This window comes from Danaus plexippus, chromosome 5 (genome assembly GCF_018135715.1).
Source record: "Danaus plexippus chromosome 5, MEX_DaPlex, whole genome shotgun sequence".
NCBI classification, from domain to species: domain Eukaryota; kingdom Metazoa; phylum Arthropoda; class Insecta; order Lepidoptera; family Nymphalidae; genus Danaus; species Danaus plexippus.
The window spans coordinates 2,413,139-2,434,859 of NC_083539.1; the positions used below are offsets into that span (position 1 = coordinate 2,413,139).

The 21,721-nt window shown below is 33.1% G+C and overlaps 1 protein-coding gene across 3 annotated transcripts in view; it reads right to left on the reverse strand.

The window, feature by feature from the left end:
• The window catches only part of LOC116769295 (peripheral plasma membrane protein CASK), a 160,559-nt gene that overhangs the window by 130,621 nt on the left and 8,217 nt on the right, over nucleotides 1-21,721 (reverse strand). For all 3 annotated transcript variants that reach the window (XM_061528003.1, XM_061527999.1, XM_061527995.1), the window contains one exon: nucleotides 21,381-21,572. In XM_061528003.1, the coding sequence (XP_061383987.1) occupies nucleotides 21,381-21,572 (192 nt within the window). The remainder of the gene's footprint in view (nucleotides 1-21,380; nucleotides 21,573-21,721) is intronic.

The following is a 21,721-nucleotide window of genomic DNA, read 5'->3' on the forward strand; positions in this document are numbered from 1 at the left end:
AAAAATTTTACATTTGTATAGATTTAGTATTACTGAGAATTCAAAGGAACTCAAAACATAATTATCTTGAATATAAATATAGATTCGACTTTCTGATGAAGTCAAATATATCTTGCAAAAACATTCAACTGTCTTAATCAAAAATTTAATTAAACAATTTAAAATGTTCCAATTTAGTAATTTAAGTCACTTGTCTTAAAACGAGAAGGTTTCACCGTTGTCGGTTACGACTTAGAGGTGATTCAAAACGAGTAAGAAACATAATTAAATGGAAAAATTTGTCCGCAAACGATAGTCACAACGTAATTTACCAGATACACAACGAAATCTTATGATGTCGATATTATTTCAATTTATAACACTTATTTAAAGCCATCGACAAAAAGTAGTACTTTTTTATACACTTAATGGAAAGAAGATTGAAAGGAGCTGGCTTGAACGGTGTATAGAATTTGGTGGCCATGGAATCCTAAAATTTGGATAGGATTGTCTTCATTATTATATTTAATTAAACGTCGTACGAACGAACACTATCATTTTCACACCAAGCTCCTGTGCAAAGATTTTGTTCTGACCTGTGTCAGCCACATTCGAACATCACTTTCTTTCACAAACTTTTATTGGTTTAAAATTAAATATAAATTACATAATATTTTATCTAAAATAAAAAAACTTCAATAAGAGAATCCCAAGGTTACGTTATACGTTCGTTTCTAACTTCTTTTGTTTTAATATTTTATTTTAAAAACAAAGTTTATTTAAGATAAAGATGGAAATGAAGATAATTACTTGACTCAATCCGCAAGAATCACTTAAGACGGAATATTACTTTAAGGGACAATACAAAAGGGGATATTTAAAAAGAAATGATTTTTTCGGCTCTTTGTTGCATTTACGGTAAATTAATTTTAGTTGACGGATAGTTTATCTGAAATGTAAAAGATGCAGAAAATAATATTGTATATATGATGAAACAAATTAAGATGATGATGAATTACTTGTAGAGCTCAAATACTCGCATATCAGGTATTCTATTATAAAAAAAAGCTCCTTTCAACAGCTGTCTCGTATAGAATCAAACCGTTTACCATCAGTGACTTTCGCTTTATTGGTCATATAGCAGAAACGAGGCCACCAGAGCGTTACAGCTACTTGCTGTATGGAATGGTGTTTGCTAATAGGGAGGGATTTATAAAGCTTAATATCGATGGAATATGAAGTTCTACACACAACTTTATCGTTAAAGATGAAACACGTCAGTGGAATAAAGCTTCAAAATTACAAATTCCTTTATTAACAGCGTCTAGTCGACTGAGGTGAAAAGACAAATAAATTTAAAGGTCGACTCATAAAATTCAATAGAAACTTTGACACCACTATCAAATGGCATGAACACAACATACAATTTAACGAAGACATAAAGCGAAGAAGTTTTTCACGTAAAATTTCGAAAGCAAAATTCGTAACTGCATGCACAAGGAACAATGAGTCGGTAAGAACAAAGGACTCATTTCAGCAGGATACTTAAACACCCGTTATCGATATATTTGTGCGCAGTTCGGCTTCAATGGCTCCTGTTTGCGAAGCCTAAATTGCGAACGCAGGCTAGGTCGTCTAGTTTGAGAGCAACTTACCTACTGTACTCTAGTATCCGGTTAAAATAAATGGGTGAAGTATTTTATAATAAATTGCAAAAAGCAAAATACGAAACTGTTAATAACATCGTGTCCCCAATATATGAAGAATTTCAAGGAACAGACGTTGAAAAACTGCATACGCAATTTAAAAAGAATTAACAAATGTTGTTCTTTAATAAAATGTAATATAAAAAAGTACTCTCAAGCAAATTTTATGGAATATTGATAAAAATGAGAACAATGTTTTAAAAATACGTTTCAGGAATGAATTTCGAATTACTATAATCGTTCTTGGAACCGCATGCGATATTCATTTTAAATTTTCTGATTTTTATTTTTCCCTCCTCTAGAAAAGTATATTTACTGAAAATGTGAGCTACTGACAAACTAAAATTGTTGACGCTGTGTACTTTAAAAGTTTGACTTTGTAGAAATTGCTATGTAACCGTGATTTTTTTATAATCCCAATTTAAGTTGTTAAATCCGTTTAATTTCCAGAGTGATATCTATTTAAATTTTTGATTAAGCAATTAACTCTGTATTTTTTGTTTGTTAGTGTTAGATAATATTTTTCGAGTTCCTCTAAAAAAAGCGAGATTTAACAAAAGCGAGCGTTTATATCTATGATGTATCGCAAATATAGTGTTTGTAGTTGGAATTTAGTACAATATCGTATCGTAAGTATAGGCCACTGCTTTCTACAGTTATTTTACAGAGATTCATTGCGCTGGTATCCAAACTATCCATGTATTTGCAACGCGTTTGCTTGCTTTAGCACAAAGAAATTAAACAGCAAACGCCGGAACATTACTTATTTTATGTTAAAAGCCTTTAATAATTCCACTGCAACAATGAAGCGAGCTAGCACAGTATGAGCAAAAAAAAGCTAATGGTGAAATAAATTTTAATAAAACAACCGAACAAATTTAAAATAAAATGAAACCAATCGAACTTTTAGTTTTATTAAGGCATAAAAAGACAGATATCAACGGCACGGGGGTCGGTGAGATCTATACGGAAAGTCTGTTTTTATGAGTCGAAACTCGCGAGATGAAAAATACTTCGACCGTCTCTCGCGCTGCAGACATTTCATGTTAAAGTATCTACTTTGTTATTTCGCTTTAATATAATGTCACGATTTTTAAGTTCTCAGTGTGCACGTACCGTGTTTTGGACGTTCATGTCTTTCGCATTGTTCTTTGTCACATAGTAATGTTGAGAGTTTTTCTTATAACAACTTTCATAAGACCTGGAAATTTGTTCATACAATGTATATTAATCTATATTAAAATGTGTATTTCCCAACGTAACTACAATAAGATATAGAATTTGTGTCGTTAAATAAGATCAACGTACATAAAAACATAGAATAAGCAATTTTTATTTAGTTTTTACTGTAATTTATCGTTTATACTTGCATGCATTAGGCACCTAATCGGATAATCATTAGCCAAAACTGCCTTATTTGGGGAGAAGTTGTTTTTATTACACTGCTAAACCAATATTAATCAAACATAGCTAAGAACACCGGCACGGCAATAGTCTTGCAAATGAAATCACTCGCTTTGAAATCAATCAATCCGTTTTTCATTAAAATATTAAGTAGAAAGTGGATTCACAGTATAAAAATCTCTTGGTATTCATAAAATCAATAACATGATTTAATATTTGAAGCAGAACCCTAAGACTCTATGAATGGAACTGGCAGGTATCTCGTCGTTATTATCTAATATTGTTGTAAGGTGTGCTATAATCAACCTGGAGGAAGGCTCGGGCCCGGGACTGTCAGAGTCCCAATTTGGGTTCCGAGCCCGTCGGTCGACCGTCGATGCCCTCAAACGCCTGAGGGCGGTGACGGAAGAGGCGGAACGCAGAGGAGAGGTAGTGTTGGCAGTGTCGTTGGACATCGCCAACGCCTTCAACAGCCTCCCACACAGCGCGATACAGGTGGCACTCGAGTACTTCGGAGTGCCCCTGTATCTGAGGAGGCTGATAGGCGACTACCTCTCCCAGAGGAGGGTGGCAGTCGAGAACCGGAGGGGGTCCATAGAGTGGTGGACAGTCGAAAACGGCGTTCCACAGGGATCGGTCTTGGGACCTGTCCTGTGGAATGTCGGGTATGACTGGGTCCTGCGGAGTCGCCTCCTCCCCGGGATGGGTGTCATTTGCTATGCAGATGACACCCTCGTCTTATCCCGGGGACGGAGCTACAAGGAGGCGGCGCGGCTGGCCGAGGTCGGTACTGATCTCGTGGTCAGCCGCATAGAGAGGTTGGGGCTTCGGGTCAGAATCGACAAGACCGAAGCCCTCCTCTTCCGCGGGACTGGGCGGAAAGGACCCCCGCCGGGTGCCACCCTTCTCATAGGAGGAGGGAGGGTCAGGGTGAGCCCGACCATGAAATATCTGGGGCTCACCCTTGACGGAGGGTGGACCTTCGTGCCCCATTTCAGGGAATTGGGGCCGAAGGTCATGAGGACGGCAGGTGCGCTGGGGAAATTCCTCCCGAACCTCGGAGGACCCAGCGCAGCTTGCAGGCGGCTATACTCTGGGGTCTGTCGGAGTATAGCCACGTACGGTGCTCCCGTTTGGGCTGATCGACCGATGAGCCGCGGGGTCAAGGCCCTACTGCGCTCGGCGCAAAGGGCACCCGCGGTGAGGGTGATTAGGGGGTACCGTACGGTCTCCTGGGCCGCAGCGACGGCTCTTGCTGGCGATCCGCCCTGGGATCTTGTGGCGTCGGTTCTCGCCGAGGTGTTCTCTTACGTCTCGGGTAGGAGGGCTCTCGGAGAGAACCCTTCGTCAGAGGAGATCCGGGCGGTTCGCCGGCAGGGGGAGTCGCGCCTTATGCGGGAGTGGGGGGAGGACCTGGCGGGCCAGCCGTACGGTAAACGTACAACGGCTGCGCTCCGTCCGGTCCTAGAGCGTTGGATGAGGCGGAAACGCAAACCCCTTACTTTCCGTCTGACGCAGGTTTTCACCGGGCACGGCTGTTTCGGTGACTACTTGTGTCGGGTGGCCAGGAGAGAGCCGGGAGGAGGCTGCCATGAGTGCGGCGCTGCGGTGGACTCAGCCCAGCACACCCTCGAGGTGTGCCCGAGATGGGCTGCGCAGCGCCAAGACCTTGTGGCGGCGCTCGGCGGAGTGGGCTTGTCGCTTTCGAGTGTCGCGGAGAAGATGCTTGAGAGTGACAGGTCCTGGATGGCGGTGTCCTCCTTCTGTGAGACAGTTATGTCCACGAAGGAGGCATCTGAGCGGGAACGGGAGGTTGCGGCTGATGCACCCTCCCTCCGCAGACGACGGACGGGGGCGCGCCGGGGGCGATATCAACGCCTCCTCCAATAGCGCCCCTGCACTCCGGGCTGGGGTCGGGCTGGTAACCCGGCTCCTGTGAAAGCCCGGCGTCGTCGGGGCGGTCCTAATTGCCCTGATCACCCCCTTTCTCCGAGGGAGTAAGTCCGGTCTTTGCCAGGACCGGCCAGTCGCTGGTGTGCCCTGTCGCTGACAGATCCGGGGTGCACCAACATAGCGGCCGATGGCTTTCGCAGTGGTTTTAGTGAGTAGGGACCTGCCCAGGTCGAGTCTCACACATCCTCTCCGGCCCCACCAAGGCCGGTGAGACGGCTCGTAAAAAGAGTTTCCCTGCGTCATCAAAAAAAAAAAAAAAAAAAAAAGGTGTGCTATAATCAGGTCATTTATATTATTTGGCGTGTTTTGTTCTGTTCTCCTTCATAATTAAATTAAACAACAACATAATTAAATTCCTTCATAATTAAATTGATCAACAACAACAAAAAATATGAAGTTATATTTATCATATGATAAATTTATTAGAATTATTTAATCCAAAAAAATTTATAACCACCCTCAAAAACAATTTTTTGTAAACATTATTTTCTTCCAAAATGTTTAAATGCAATTCTATCAAAACACTTTGATTTTTATCAGCCACCGAACCTTATGTACATCCTAAATCAATAAAACCGAAATATTTTATTCATAATGTGTCCTGTACTCAAGGACACGGATCGTATATTCATATTTCGCTATTCATAAGAAGTACTGAACATAAAGTATTTGCTACACGAACATCTGGTGTCTCAAGTTTTGATGAAGACAAAAATATTACATGGTTTCTAAATTCGTATATAAATTTTGTACAGTATATGTCCATCATATATACATATATTTTCTGTAAGTTATTCTAAATTCAAATAATCATAATTCAATCACATGCCATAATAATTTGGTTGTGGTGTATGCTATTTTATTTGAGCCTTTTATTCATAACAATATGATTTTATGAAAACATTTATGTAGATCATAGAAAACTATATAGTTTTCTATGATAGCATATGCTTTTAAATTATTTCGTAATTATATTTCAATAGGTTTTTGTAAGACCTACCTACAATAACACTTTTTTTTACCGATCTAATAGAGTTCTATTGATTTGAATAACAAGTATGGGAAGGATATCAAAGAGAATAGTATTGCGAAACGGTTGTTGGCAAAAGGCCATCCGTTTTAGGGTTGGCAATTTTAAAGTATTGAAAAGTTATCGTAAAGTAAAACAAATGTTAGTTTTGGTGAACTATGGACGGAGATGTTTGAATATACACAATATATTGCGAGATTAACGATGCAGCCATGGGTTTGCAAACAATTTCAAGGTATTATTTTTTGTTAAAAATAAACAATTGTTTCATAAACAGAATATTGTAGTAGCACTTGTATATAGACGGCTTGCATTGACCACTTTTAATAATGAGTGAAAAAAGAGATATGCGGAAGGTAGTCCTAAACTCGATTTTGAATCGTTGTATTTTTCATAAATGAATATTCCGTTCTAAGAATTATATATGTACGTTGATTCAAAAAAACGTAGAATTTCTTCTTACGTATCTTCTTGTGTTCAATAAAACTAAAACTATAATTTTTAATAATTAATTAGATTAGATGAACATTCAAAAAAATCAAAATTAAAAAGAGTCAAAACTTGTCCGAATTTGTAATTCCCACAACTTACTTATTATTAGCAACACTACGATAAGGTATAAAGTTATTTTCTAATCTAATTAATTCAATTCCTGATTGGGAATACACTTTAATTTTACCATATTCAATTAATGAAAATAGAACACGAGATTGCTTGCTGCATTTTCTAATATTGCCCATATTTATGGGTCGGCCAATGTGCGCATGCGCCAAAACACTAAGTTGTAAATGATTACTATAAGTACAAAATACTACATTCGAATTTTATCTATTATAAAATAATATGAATGAATATATATTGACGGCCCTTATCTATATATACGATGAAACATTTTAGGTTAGCTTTAAATATAAGCTGACGCTAACATAAATTACCTCTTGCTAGTGAATAATATTATTTTCGAAGAGTAAATCTGTTCAACAAAAATAAAGCAGACTATTTTTAAGTGTACTTAATACGGGACTAATTTAGTTAATTTTGTAGTTAATTTAAGTGTCAATAAACTGAAGTACACGCTAATTAATTTTAATATTGTTGTGAAAAATTTGTGAAATACGAATGTGTCCAGTTTTGTTTCTTATTTGTTTTTGGTAGAGTTCACAATAGTTTTCGCTAAGTCATAAAAATTTAATTTACAACACTTCAATATTATAGACATAGAAGGTTCAGAAATAATTAAATGAAAACTTTCCTTATTTTCTAAAAACGTAATGAATCTTAAAAAAATATTCACGGATATTTTTTATTAATGAATTCTTCTTTTTTATCACAAAAATTCCGAACAAAAACTGAATAATTCATACAGCACTAAGAAAATATTTTGCAAGTGATATTCGTCCAAGACAGCTTTATCTTTATTCATACGTGAACCATAAAGCTGAGTGAACTGTTAAGTAGAGCGTTATACCGCAGGTCTTGCAGGTCTATAAACCGCTTTTACGACTCACTCGATATGTGAAACTATATTTTGAATAGTCCACAATCAGGAAACTATCGAAAACTTAATAAAATGTCCATCCTCTTTGTCCTAGTTGCATATATTTGACTCATATTATAACTGCGTCATATAATATGTCATTACCCTTCCCTGGTTTTGGTTCCCTTTCGAAAGCCATAATGAAATAATTGAAATATATACGTACATATGTAAATGCACTTATTTGTTTTATAAAATATTACAGACTGTCCCTGTTCTAACACGTCAAATATCAGGGATAAGGGATTCTGAAATATTTTTATACCATTTTTGCAACCATAGATCATGGACTTCAATAATGAAGCCTTATATTTGACTCATATTATATTTCCGAAAAATATATAACTCTAATGAAAGCAAAAAATAATACAACTTTACTCGATAATTATGAGATGTTCGTAAACGATATTGAAGGTGTGCAACTTACCTAAACAACTGCCAGTCATTAAAAATATGCTCAGCAAAAAGTTTATCAAGCTGATTGCAATTTTTGTTAAATTTAAATTTTCCTTCCAATTTTCTTATTTTTTTTTTATAAGAAGCTTCTCCTGAAAATAACGAACACAACCATCAAAAAAATTGTGAAATCGGTCCAGCCGTTCACAGGTGATGGTGTGATCAAGGAAAATATAGATACATTTTTATATATGCAATAAAGATTTGCCCGCGACTTCGTCCGCATCAATTTAAAAAATTAGAAATGAACAGCGGTGCAGGCTAATAATGTTTTACCTTAAGTACAAATTTTTAAATTTGAATAAGTACTTTTTACCTATTTTTAAAAAAGGGATGAAAAGTGTCTAATATCTATCGTAAGTCCGTGTCCTGGTTCCAAACTAACTCTCCAACAAATTTCACCCAAGTCCGTACAGCCGTTCTTTAATTGTAAAGAGTGTAACTAACCCGACTTTTTTATATAGATGTGTGAGAAAATATACGAGATAAATAAAAGATGAACTTGAGAGACAAAAAGTGAGAATCTCAAAATTATGTAACAATCCAACCTAAAAAATTCTTGCTTTTGGTTCATATTTAGGCATTGTTGCAGATTAACATTTTACACGGAAAAAAAATAACATGATTTACAGAAAATAGTCTGGCAAAAAAATATACTTACTTTTGCAATATTAAAACCATCACCAATTTACAAAAAAACAATAAGTTAATAAAAAATTACATTCATTCATTAAAATGAACACACTTGCTGAATAAAGATATCGATATATTAAATCTTTTAAATTCATAATATTGCATAAGCCGACTTTTAGACTCAGTAAATCCCCGTCAGTACTGTAATCTTCAAAAGAAACGCTCGATGAAAACGGTTGACATTAAAGACGGTGTACGGTCAGCGAGAATTTGTATCCCGTGTTTATAATTTGCTTTAAAATAACAACTTACGAGAAAATGCTTATGACAATGCAAAACATAATAATCACATCTCGACACAGGTTTTGTTACAATGACAAAACATACTCGCGATATAACATACGAATGAAAATAAAACAGTGAAGCCATGTTTCCTGAGAGTTCATCATTAAGGAGTTGTATAAATTCTTGCTCATAATTAGCAGTCTTTGCTATTTCATACATTTTTCTTCGAGAATAATGTGAGTTATAATTTTGCATGTAAAAGTGTACATTAAATTAATAATGGTTTCGATTAAACATATTTGGATATCAAATTTAGATTACATTTTCATAGTTACTATGCAAAAGGTTAAGAACAATAAATTTTTGTTGCCATGTTGACATTATGTTAACAGTTGTAAATGAAATTTGAAGAGAATATACGACATTTTGAAAATAATATAAAGTTTAGAACAAAAAAAAACAAGTCTCATCATTTCAGAAAATAAGGTTTTATTTAAAATTTGGACACAAGCCATCTCTTACAGCGCCCGTCATGCAAATCATCCACTTTTCAATATTAGAATATACTCATTTAAATTAATGGAGTTTATTGGATTTTTAATTCCAGACCGATTATTCGCTTTGGCAACATCCGAAACCATAATTGTCTATACTGCAGAAAATGCATCATCTGCATTATTGTTAAAACGAATATTGAAAATATAAACGGGTTACTTGTTTGATATTATAAAATAGTTTGAAAGGTTTTGCTATCTTTTAGCTTAATCACCAGACTTAACAAAAAATCATTCAGCCAACCAGCATTTATCTTAAAATCCCTTACCAAGTAACTTTTTCCATTTATGGATTACAAATGCTTATAGTTAATATTTTACAAAAAAATTATATGTATTTTTCATAAATAAATATCAGTCAGATGCCATTTTTATTAAAATTAATAAACAGGCGAAGCCTAGAAGTTAGATGTAACCAGTATAGCATAGACATCGTATTTGACATGAGACAAGGCATGTGACATAACTAACGAAGCACTCACTGTGTATTACCATTATATGATGTACATCACTTTATTCATTGAAGCAAAATGCCTCTAAACTATATAATTAAATTACGTTAATAGTTCGCTGCTAATGAGTTACGCGTGTCAGAAACTAGTAAGCTATATACACTTCAACTGGTATAGTTTTTAAGTTTCATTTTGTTAATAACTTAAATTTCTGGTTACATCATTCAATATTTTTTACCACATACCTCTATGCTCTGATTTCAACTTATATTACTGGGGCTTAGGAACATTTTATGGCGCGAAAGAATTAGAAAAAAATATACGAGGGCGTGAATTTCAAGCCTAATTCGGTAACGCCACTTAAACCTTATAAAAATTGAGGATGTTTGGGTTTAACTTGTCATTCATAAAGTATACTGTTAAATATATGTAGAGGTGATAAAAAGAAAGCTTTATGTGCTTTATGTTATGTTTTTGCAAACTTCTTACATTGTAGCATTAGCCAAATTCTGGCTATTATTTGAAATTGTTATGCTATTTAGTTTTTAAGATAATTCTGAAATATTTTTTTTAACAAATGAGGCGTTCATGCCTTATAAAAAAAATTGATTTATTTTTTCACTTATTTGGAATTTCGAAGCCATTTTGTGCCTTTGATGTAGGAGCATACTTTAGGAAATAATGTAAAATATTAATGCATACACAATATGAACGTTTTCATTTGCCCCCGAGCCTTTTTAATATCTACACGTCGAGGTTTCGATAGGTAGACAGTCGTTTGCATCCCCGAAGGTTATTCTGTCAAAGCCTTACCTCAAAGAGCCAAACTCAATAGAGCCTCCGTGTATCGGGTAATCAACGTGAAAATTTCATTATACCACAGCCTTTAAGCCGTCACGTTGGTATTGCTTTTAGCTTAAAAAAAACTCTTTGAAAGAAAATCAAAAATGAAATTGCTATTGTGATTTAGGGGAAAGAATAATGTATAGACGAACCGGTTTTTGTCATTTGCAATCACGTTCTCTAATCGAAACAATTAATTATTTATGATGAAAAGACAATACTCGTTATCAAATAGTACGAAATTCAGAATTATTATTAAAATCAAGTCGACAGTCTGATATAATTTAATATACGTGAAAAATGTCTAACAAAGTTTCCTTATTCCTGAGATGAGAACGGAATATTAGGAAACTTAAAAATTGATTTCACCACGACCTGCTTTAAATTATTCAGTTAATCAAGATAGCTGTCTGCTCTCGTCTCGTGCGGCAAATATTAAATTAAGTTAGATTTCACAAACTACCTTGTTTAGAAATGATTGAGTTTCACTATCCATTATTTATAGTTAGAAAGAAACATAATCTATATATAAGAATAGGAAATCATAACAAAAGTTTAGTCATTTATCTTTGTATTTGGATGTAATATGTTTCGCATCATAATAAAAAAAGAGTTTTTAATTTCTAATAGGAATGCAATAATAAAATCAATTAAACTTCAATCATCAGTTTCATAATATTAATTTATAATGAACGTACGTATATAGTTTTAAAGTTGGCTTTGTTCCTGATGACATTAAAATGATGCAAGTGCAAATGTCGGTTCTAAACTTACCACATCCTCAGGTAACAGATGGTGGCAAACAAAGATTTTATTTCTTTGAAAATCTCTGGATGTATTCTATATAAAAATATGATACAAGAATTGAAACATTAACAAATCCGGTTTGATTTGGCTATGCTTAGACGCACCGAGCATTCTCTATGTGAATTAGGTACTTGGCAATATTCCAATCATAATAATATGCTATACGTCTTGTTTGTTTATTTCTTGTAACTTTGCTTACAAATATAAAAATAAATTGTAGTAGATTGAACAAGGCTATTTTTTTAAATGGAAAGCCTTTTAGCCTACCTCGTCTCCGTGCTGTAATTCAACTATGATTTTTTACCCTCATACATATTTACAATAATATATTTAGTCCATGAGTAATTGTGACTTAAAAGGAAAGGTTTTTTTTTTGGTAAAAGCAAAACGTGATTTTTTTTTTAGAAATCTAGCAACTTACTTATATAATCATACTAAACGTATGATTTTTCATTTCAAAAAATTCATATACAAATCACAAGTTGCATATGATTTTTTTTAATCTCAAAGATTTTCTCCGTAACACGAAATTTGATACATATCATTTACTACAGGCGTTAAGTTAATTAAAAATAAGGATACTTAATTTCTTAATGCCGTACATTTATATTTTAAATCTATCCTAGTTTCGAATTAACGGCAGTAAATCTTTTAATATTAACTGTACAGTAATAATAGTATTCAACAACAATATTATGTATGTTCATTTGTTTTATGAATTAATATTAAAACTATAAATACCCCGAGTATAACAATACTAAATTATGATTATGGATTGTTTGCATTGATACTATTTGTATACAAAGTTTTTTTAGTTTTTATATAAAAACATTAATACATATTGTAAAATAAGATAATACATATTTTTTATGTACTATACATTTTACTGAAACAACATCCCAGTATATAAAATGTTAGAGGCCAGTAAAGAGTTTCCCTTAATACAGTAAAACAATACGATCCATGCTATAAAACTTGTCGTAGCTTTCCATATTAATGGCGTCTGGTTAGTATAAAATATACAACATAACCATACAATGGCCGGTTGAGATTTCTATCTTAAGTAACAATCAAAATCTGAATGAACCTTCTGAACTCAAAAGGAAATAAATTGATGGCACCACTGTACCTTCGTGGTCATTAGTCTGATTAATGAGTCGACCTTCGGATTATCCGGAACGGCAAAAAGATACCGTGCATGAAAAAGCATTTATAATATCACAGCCTGAACCACCCTGGTTATTCCATTGGGATAAAAGACTTTATTATCGTATTTTGAGTATTTTTTTCTTTATTTAAAACATAGAAAAAGAATATTATCCTTAACGTATGCTACGGTTTTTTTAAACTTTAATATGCGCAATTTAATTTCGTTTGTGCCTTTCGATTTTTAAATTTAATATATTTTATTTTTATTTTCGAAAACTTACTTGATTCACATAACTCGAATAGTCTTTTAAATTTTGAATAAATAACTTTCTTTCAAGCAGTTATAGCAAGCAGACATATAGATGGCCGAAACAAATATTGAGGCGATATAATTAAAAAAATGTCACATTAAAAATAAGAAATATTTTGAAATAACTCTAAACATTGACATTCATTCGATTTTCAAATCTTATATATCGCGAAATGAAATTTGTTACAAAAAGCTCGTCCTAGCTGTCACTAAGAAAACCATTCTGTTAAAGCCCGTGGGCTTTAGGACTGGGGTATGTTATAGTTTTTGTCAGTGGCAAAATTCTGTATAAGAAATAAGAACAAACAATATACAGCGTCGTAGAATCCAGTGAAAAATTTGCTAATAAAGGAAATTATGAAAAATTCTTTTAAAATAGATACAACAGATTTCCGTCACGTACTATAAAAATGCCAAATGTTTTATTTACTTACACCAGTTTACAGTATATTTTATTTAGAAACGAAGTGAATGCTGTGTAAATTCTGTATCTTATGTCAAGTCCCAACAAATGCTCCGTAATGCGAGAATGCATTTCTTTTAATCGTTACAACTCGATTTCTTCTCCTTTGGAAATATCAAAACATAAAAATTATGCTATAATTTACTTTACCAATTTATCTTTTTGATATCCTTTGAAAGTTTCAGCCTGTGTTCTGTAATATGATTAAATAGTCGAGCAATTTATGTGATGTGAGATCAACATCTAATAGCATTTTGTTGAAGCGTCTGGCAAGTTGATCTCATTTGTTAAGGTCATGTCGTATTGATTCAGTGAAAATAAGGTTACAGCATTAATCGATACAAAATGTCTTTTTCATACATCAGAAATACTATGATACATTAAATACGACTAAATGAAGATGTGCAAAGTCTATTAATTTCCTTCTTTGTTTTCAAATTAAAATATTTATTTATACATTTCTATGTATAAATTTAATAAAATATCTTCATGAATTCGATGAACTCTTTGTCCAGAGTTCTTGTTTGTGACAGATTGATTATTACAGAAATAACATTACTGAAGTTTTTTCTTTCAACATCTGCTGTTTGACAGAAAAATCTAAAGCGTCGAGTTATTATTTCTTAGAATGCAAGCGAGGAACGGAAATAAAAAAATGAACCAAATTTTTATTTCATTTCTTTTTATACCGCAAATGTACAAAAACCATAACACACATGGGTTTAATAAACGCTACTACGGTATAGTGATTGGGAACACAACCAGGACTGCTAACACAATAACACACAGCAAACATTCAGGCCACTAACTGGTGCTTAAATTAAAGAGGGTTGACACTTTGCAAGTTTGTAAGGATAAATTATGACGGGCGGGCGAGTGACGATCATTAATAATAATGTAAGCTAAGGCATATTGTGTTGTTTGAATTTAAAGACTTGTTAATTTTGAATGGGAACCCTTTTGAAATTTAAATTTTCTTGACTCACAATTAATTGGTAACGCTCTAGGATTTTACTGACGATTTCTTACCGCCATTTATATTATCAAAGAAGATTGTTCACTTCAAAGTGTTAATAATATATTGTGGGAACTTTATTTAATTTTATAATATATAAATACTTACATGTAAATTATCTACATTTAGTCATCGTGTTTTTGCTTTTTGTAAAAAGCGACAATCAAATAGTTATAGTATTTTATAACTAACACGTTCAAAATTAAATATAAATAAATAATCGGCTTATCAAATGTCTTTAGTATATTTGACAATCAAAATTTATACTTTAATCGAATCTAAGAAAAAACATGGCCAAAAAAAATTACGTCAGATATATCCTATGACATTTTGATCAAAACAATTAAACTTAAAAAAAAAATGAAATTAAAAAACGAAATAAAAATTAAACTCCTGAAGGAGGTTTGATATTTATACAAAATAAAAATATAGATTTCGTCCAACAAGACCATTGCCAACATTAAATCCTAACCTAACCTAAAATATTTAAACGTCAGCTATTCCGTTTGAGGCTGTACACTGTCTATCAATCAAGATGTCAATCGCACTAATGTTTTTGGGTGTACATTGTAGGTTTAAACTGCACAAAGTTAGTTCAAATCACTAATAACGCTATCAGTCGAGGTAGTACGTGAGATTTATTATAGAACTAATCTAACATCCAGCTCAATAAATATATTCTAATATGTAATATAAATACGAAGGTTTGTATGTGTCGAAGACACAAAGAAGGTATGGATTTCGATGGAGGGTACCAATAGCACAGGTTAGATATAGGAATAAAATAAAGGGTTACTATTGATCAAAAAATTCTCTACATATCTAATGGATTATGACAAACAATTGGTTTTTATTTCGTGGTCATGGCACACAAACAACAGTGGCACTGCCGGCTAACAGATCTATTTTCTTCAGATAAACGTTATTCGTGTCTCTTTGAAATCAATTACAAAAATCCATGAAAACGACGTCGCAGTCGAAAATCATCAAACAATATATATAAAAAAAACTATTTTTAAAAATATTTGTAATTAAATTTAATTGTGTATATAGTTAACTATAACATTGGATAACAAAATAAATAAATCAAGGCCCAACTTCAGAATTGAGAGCAGTTTAAAAAAAAAAAGCGTTTTTAAAAGTATACTCAGAATTTAACTTATTTTCCATTTAAATAGATAGAACGAAACGATTTACGACAACGAGTAAACGATACAAATGGCATATAACTTCACCCTAACAGACCGATCCTCATCGCCGTTCATATTTACATTTTACTGCTGAGACCGAAATATTAAACTCTTATCATAAATTTTACTTTCAAGCTTACCACTCTTACTTCAAGTTTGTACCGTTGAACTGTTTACTGAAAACCTCACAGTTTTTCGTTCATAAACCTACTTTGATACAATAACGAGCAAAAATTTGTAAATGTCTTATTGGAAACTCTGCGTGTTTAGTCTGAAGATGTAAACTTGAGGTTATTAAACGTTTTTTCTTATTCATTGTTGGAGACATGATATTATTTATAGATTTAGGTATGTAAAGAAAAGTATGTTTTTCTTTTGTAACATTTTAATCCTGTCCAATAACCTTAACCGGTTACATTTATACGTATAGTCAGAATATAAAAAGAAGTGAGGTAGGATAATTTATAAAAATATATCTCCTATATTTTTTAAAAACCATAGCACCAGTGGCGTGCACAGAGATTTGGGGTAGAGTAAGCAAAATATGTTTGAAAAAAATACAAATTTTCATAATAATTTCCTCGTCTAAACCATTGATAATAATGAGATCTCTCGGAATTATTCATTTAAATGAAACTAATATTTTCGGATTACTACGCGTAATTTATTATTTTAAAGGGCAGACGAGATGTCTGCCGTGATCACAGTTGCTGAAAAGAACAAGTCAAAAAGAAGTCGGGAGTATGTAGTTTTTAAACATAAAATACGCGAAGTATTCCAAAAATATTAGTTCAATTTAAACATTGATAATATTCGCGCATAAAGTTACAGCAGTCCGATCAGAACGGACATCTATATTTTTTAAAAATTTCTCAACTACATACCTCTGAGCCACTACTTAAAACTACCTTAAAACGATTATGATTTGTCCATCACCGCTTTATAAAAGTTATTTAAATCGGAATATCCAGTGGAGATCCAAACATTCTTATTATTATTATTTGAAAACAACAAACAAGGAAAACAAAATAACTTATTTGTTTGTACACAACCTGCTATTAAAACTAACATAATACTTTTTATTAAAACAAATAACTTTACCTTTCTTTTAGTTCACTCTCAACTGGTCACACACCTTCCTTTTGTAATTATTTTAATTTTATTATCAAATAACAACAAACGTCAACGGTAAATTCAAAACTCAAATGGCAATTGAAAATGTACTCATAATTAATTTCGTTAAACACACATCACCAGTTATTATTTTCAATAATTCGTTAATAAATTAATTCACTATTTACTAATTAGCTACTTAAAATTTATTCACTTGCGCTTAGAAAAACAAATAACAATATTCAATAATAACAAAATAGCGAAAAAAATATATGAACAGTTTACCAACCAATCAAAGAGTCCCGTTTCATTTGACAATAAACGGACTTCCTACGACATTATAAACGATAAAAAGGATGCAGTGCTTCTCGAATAAAATAATAATTTAAAAAAACTAAAAAACACGCTTTTTATAGAAAACCGAACTAAAAAATAGAAAATAAATTTTAATAAATTTAATATAAGAAAATAGTGTTAAAAATTTCAATAAATATAAATTAATAATAGTGTGAATAAAAAAAAAATGTATTTTATTTTAAAAAAAGCGTGGAGTCCTTTTTAAGATATTATCGAAATGATAATCACTCTACTCATATCTGTCAATAAAATATTTATAACTATTGACACCATGCACCCCACGCTTTTTTTAAAATAAAATACATTTTTTTTTTATTCACACTATTATTAATTTATATTTATTGAAATTTTTAACACTATTTTCTTAATTTAAATTTATTAAAATTTATTTTCTATTTTTTAGTTCGGTTTTCTATAAAAAGCGTGTTTTTTAGTTTTTTTAAACTATTATTTATTTTCTACTTTTTTAGTTTGGTTTATTTATAATAGCTTGTTTTTTTAATTTTAATTAAGTTTCTTACCTTATCGACTATAGATGAAAATTATATAAATTAACAAAAATCATATTTTGCAAATTGAAAAATGGAATAATTTTATCAAATTAGTGTATTGTCATCGGTCCTCGATAAATCTACAAAGTTTGAACGAAATCTGGCCGTTTAAAGTGGGTCAAAATCGCGCCCAAAGAAGTCGGTTACAAACAAACATACATGTGAAGCTAATAAAAAGCTAATAACAACACATGCAAACATTTTCTCATACAACACGAGATTTGTAGATCGTCCTTGAGAATTTTTGTATGGAAAATAAGCACCAGTAGTTGTGCCTACCGCCGCTCTAGCTGCATAGCGGCGATAGCAGTTAGCTAGTTCAAATGTCATTTTAATTGTCTGTAAACATTTGTATTTCGTAATGTATGATTAAAAGTATGTAAGTAAGAATTAAACAATATAGGTTTACTTGTTATATGGGTAGGTTATGCAGTGCTTATTTGCATCTATGGTGTGCACGCCACTGCATACCACCAGACCTTATATGGTTTTTGAAAACCAACCACGACACGCTTGAGAAATATTCTCAAAAGGTCTTATGCATTTAATTGAACATGTTCAAGCTTGTTTGATTTTCATGATCGGTTAAGAATTATACAAATAGTGTTTGTAATGTAATGTTTAAAAATTTAAGACGGACAATGACACTGTAAATTATTAATTAATATTTATTTAAATCACTGATCGAAACTCACAAACGCCCTTGAGCACTTGCACAAATAAGTTAGACTAGAAATATTACGTTCATTGGCCCGTCCATGTGGGCGTTAGTTGCCCTCGCCCTATAGAGTCAAAAAAATGTAAGCAACTTAACAAAAGTTCGGCATTTAACTATCATTATTAATTGCATCGTCAAATAATAAGTCTGATTTAGGATTCCATTTTCTTTGTTTATAGGTAACTTTTTTATGAACCACTTCAAAAAATTGGATTCATATTTTTTAAATTTACACGATACTTTTTTACAGACAAAAATTAAGTTTGCACGACTGTGTTACCCAACTCAATATTGTAGACATTTATATGCATGTACAACAAAGGGCCGATGTGTTTGTATGTACAAAAGATGTTTTTTTGATATTCCCATATTTATATGTATACATTTACCGGCTTTGTATTTGTAGGAAGTAGTTTGTGCGTATTATCTTGATTTATTTTTTGTAGTCGTTCTACACATATTCCGGGGTAATTTTTAAAAATCACAAAAAAAAAATGCATTTTAATTCTGAATTTCATTGAACTCTTTTCGGGCTCTTCGGCATTGGGTTCATATATATAAATCTATATACATATATATTATAGGAATATGAGAAGGTAGGAAAGACTCGAACGACATATAAGCAGTTGTCAGAGGATATCAGGAGTTTATTTCGTTCGTAACGCGCGCTGATATGTTAGATTAGTCGTTAGTATATTGTGGAAGTGTGTTTAAGTCTTTCATTTGTGTTATATTCTGATTTCATTTCACAATAAGTTTAAATCGATCTCGAGTTGGAAGTTAATATTTAAAATTGTTTTTCGTTTTGTGTAAATTTAATAAATTAATAATGAAATTGTATCCAATATTATTTTTAAAAAATCAATTATGGTCTTGTTTCTAAACAAAGATAAAACAAAAATCTTCCATCTAATACCTTCAAACGAGCAATTATTGTATACATGTATGTTACGTATGACGGCGCGCCGATTTTAAATTAGTTTAATAATAAAGTATGCAATTGTTGCCTTACAATTTATTGTTAATTATAATAATTTGTAGATTATAATTTTTATAAGCGGTAGAGCCTAGCTGTAATCATGTAACTACATATCAAACATGGGTTGGCTCGACCGAGGAAGTACCACCCTCTCACAGAAGATCGGTGTGAAGTATTCTTTAGTTGCTGCGTTTCGTCAGATGAATGAGAGCGCCCGTTCCCCCTTTCCCCGTTCCCACCCTTTCCCTATTTCCACCCCTTCCTTTTCCTCAATAATCAAGGTTGCCAACTCATCCGCAACATCTATGTTACGGATGTCCATGGGCGACGGTCACTACTTACTGCCCATCAAGTAGGCCGTCTGCTTATTTGCCAACTTTCACATTAAAAAAAATCAATGTAATTAGTAATTCAGTCGATTAGTCGATTAATATCATAAAAATTATGAGCGGCCAGTACCGAATAGGCTAGTTGGTCACTAAGAGTGAAGGCGGCTGTCATACTACGTACAGCCGTCAAACGAAGTGCAAGTCGAACCTATTAACTCATAATCCATTTTCATCTTATTATTTGAGATTGTTTTTAAATACAGTTGTGAAGATATCGAGTAATAAGATATTGGACAGTACAAGTGTGCTTTTATTTTTGAGTTCTGATCGTTACAACGCCCATGATGGGGTATAGCCAAGACTGCCACGGGGCACCTTCCTGACGCTCATTTATGTATATACATATATTCGCAGGCGCTCGAAAGAATTTCCAATGATTTCGATGCAATTTTATATGTCAAGGGTTTCGAAGACGAAGAATCTATTTACCTGTTTCATTTCCAGAATATGTTGTTTGTACCGTTTTTTTTTATTTTTAGGCAATTAAACAACACATTCACGGGTTTTACTGACATTGGTCTCAACATTAAAGCTACGTACCAGTAGATGACGTTGTAACGCAACACAAGTCAACAAATGTTTTGTTTGTTGAGGGTAGACCAAGAATATAAGAAAAAAATGTGTATTTTCAATTAAAAATACCTACAAGATTTTTAAACAGAACATTTATAAATAAAATCAGACTTCACGAAGCCGCGACTCGTATCATGAACACCTTGAAGAGAATCGTCATTGAAATAAGTAAAGATTTTCGAACTTTATGCGATCGAGGCTAATTGCTAGAAAAACTGAACTGTCAGTTATTTGACAGTTGTTTTCCAGTTGTTCAGATATAACGCGCACATTCAATATCATTTACAAAGATCTCATAATCCTAGGCTGAAGTTCTTTTATTTTTTGCTTTAATTTGGTTGTATTAGTCGGTAATGAGGACTTTATGATTGAAGTCCACGATCTATGGTTTCAAAAACGAACTATATTCCTTACGCAGCTTCCTGGTATGAAAAATATCTATGACATATCAGTCTGTAAGATTTACTAGTTTTGACTAAAATGAAGTAAAGTCCATTTTTGCATAGAAAGAAAATTGTTTGATATCGCATTGGAAAACAAAAATCTCTCACTATGAAACCCGACAGACAAAAAAAGAAGTGTACACTGTATTGAGTGCATTTTGATGTATTCTTTTTATGTACTCTTTATTTTCTCATAAAACTATCGCAAGGCATTAGAATGTAAGGTGCTTCGGATTAGCACTTAAAATTCACCATTCAAAGTTAAACTCTATTTAAAAACCTAAATAATACAGTAAAGTAACTAAAGATCATATTAAAGAGAATACAACAAGACGATGCTTGGAAGAAAATCACAATTTACTCTAAATAAATCAGAATTAACAAAGCTATTGAATATCAATTCTGCATTTATCCGTTAATTTTGACTTACTTTGTGGTATCAACTGCATGTTCGAAGGTTTATATATATGCATCTGTTATGTATCACTGACCTTGACATGTGGTGACGTCATCAGTCTCCGCAGGTCGTGTATGGCGGCGGCGGTGGCTGGGGCGGCGCCGGCGGTGCTCCCGGACCTCGGCCTGGTCGCCGCCTCGATAGCAGCCTTCGACCTTGAACGACCTTCAGCCGCTGGCGCACGACCGCTCGTCACCACAACCGTGCACGCTATACGGTCGTATACCTGACGAAAGAATCTTGTTAGAGCTGTGATGTTATCGACAATGTTACATGATAATACATATAGGAGGGTAGTTAGAGAAAGGGGAGTGACATAAAAGGCAATGTTTCGACAGAATCGGCAGTGCTACTTGAATAGCGCCTGTTTTATTC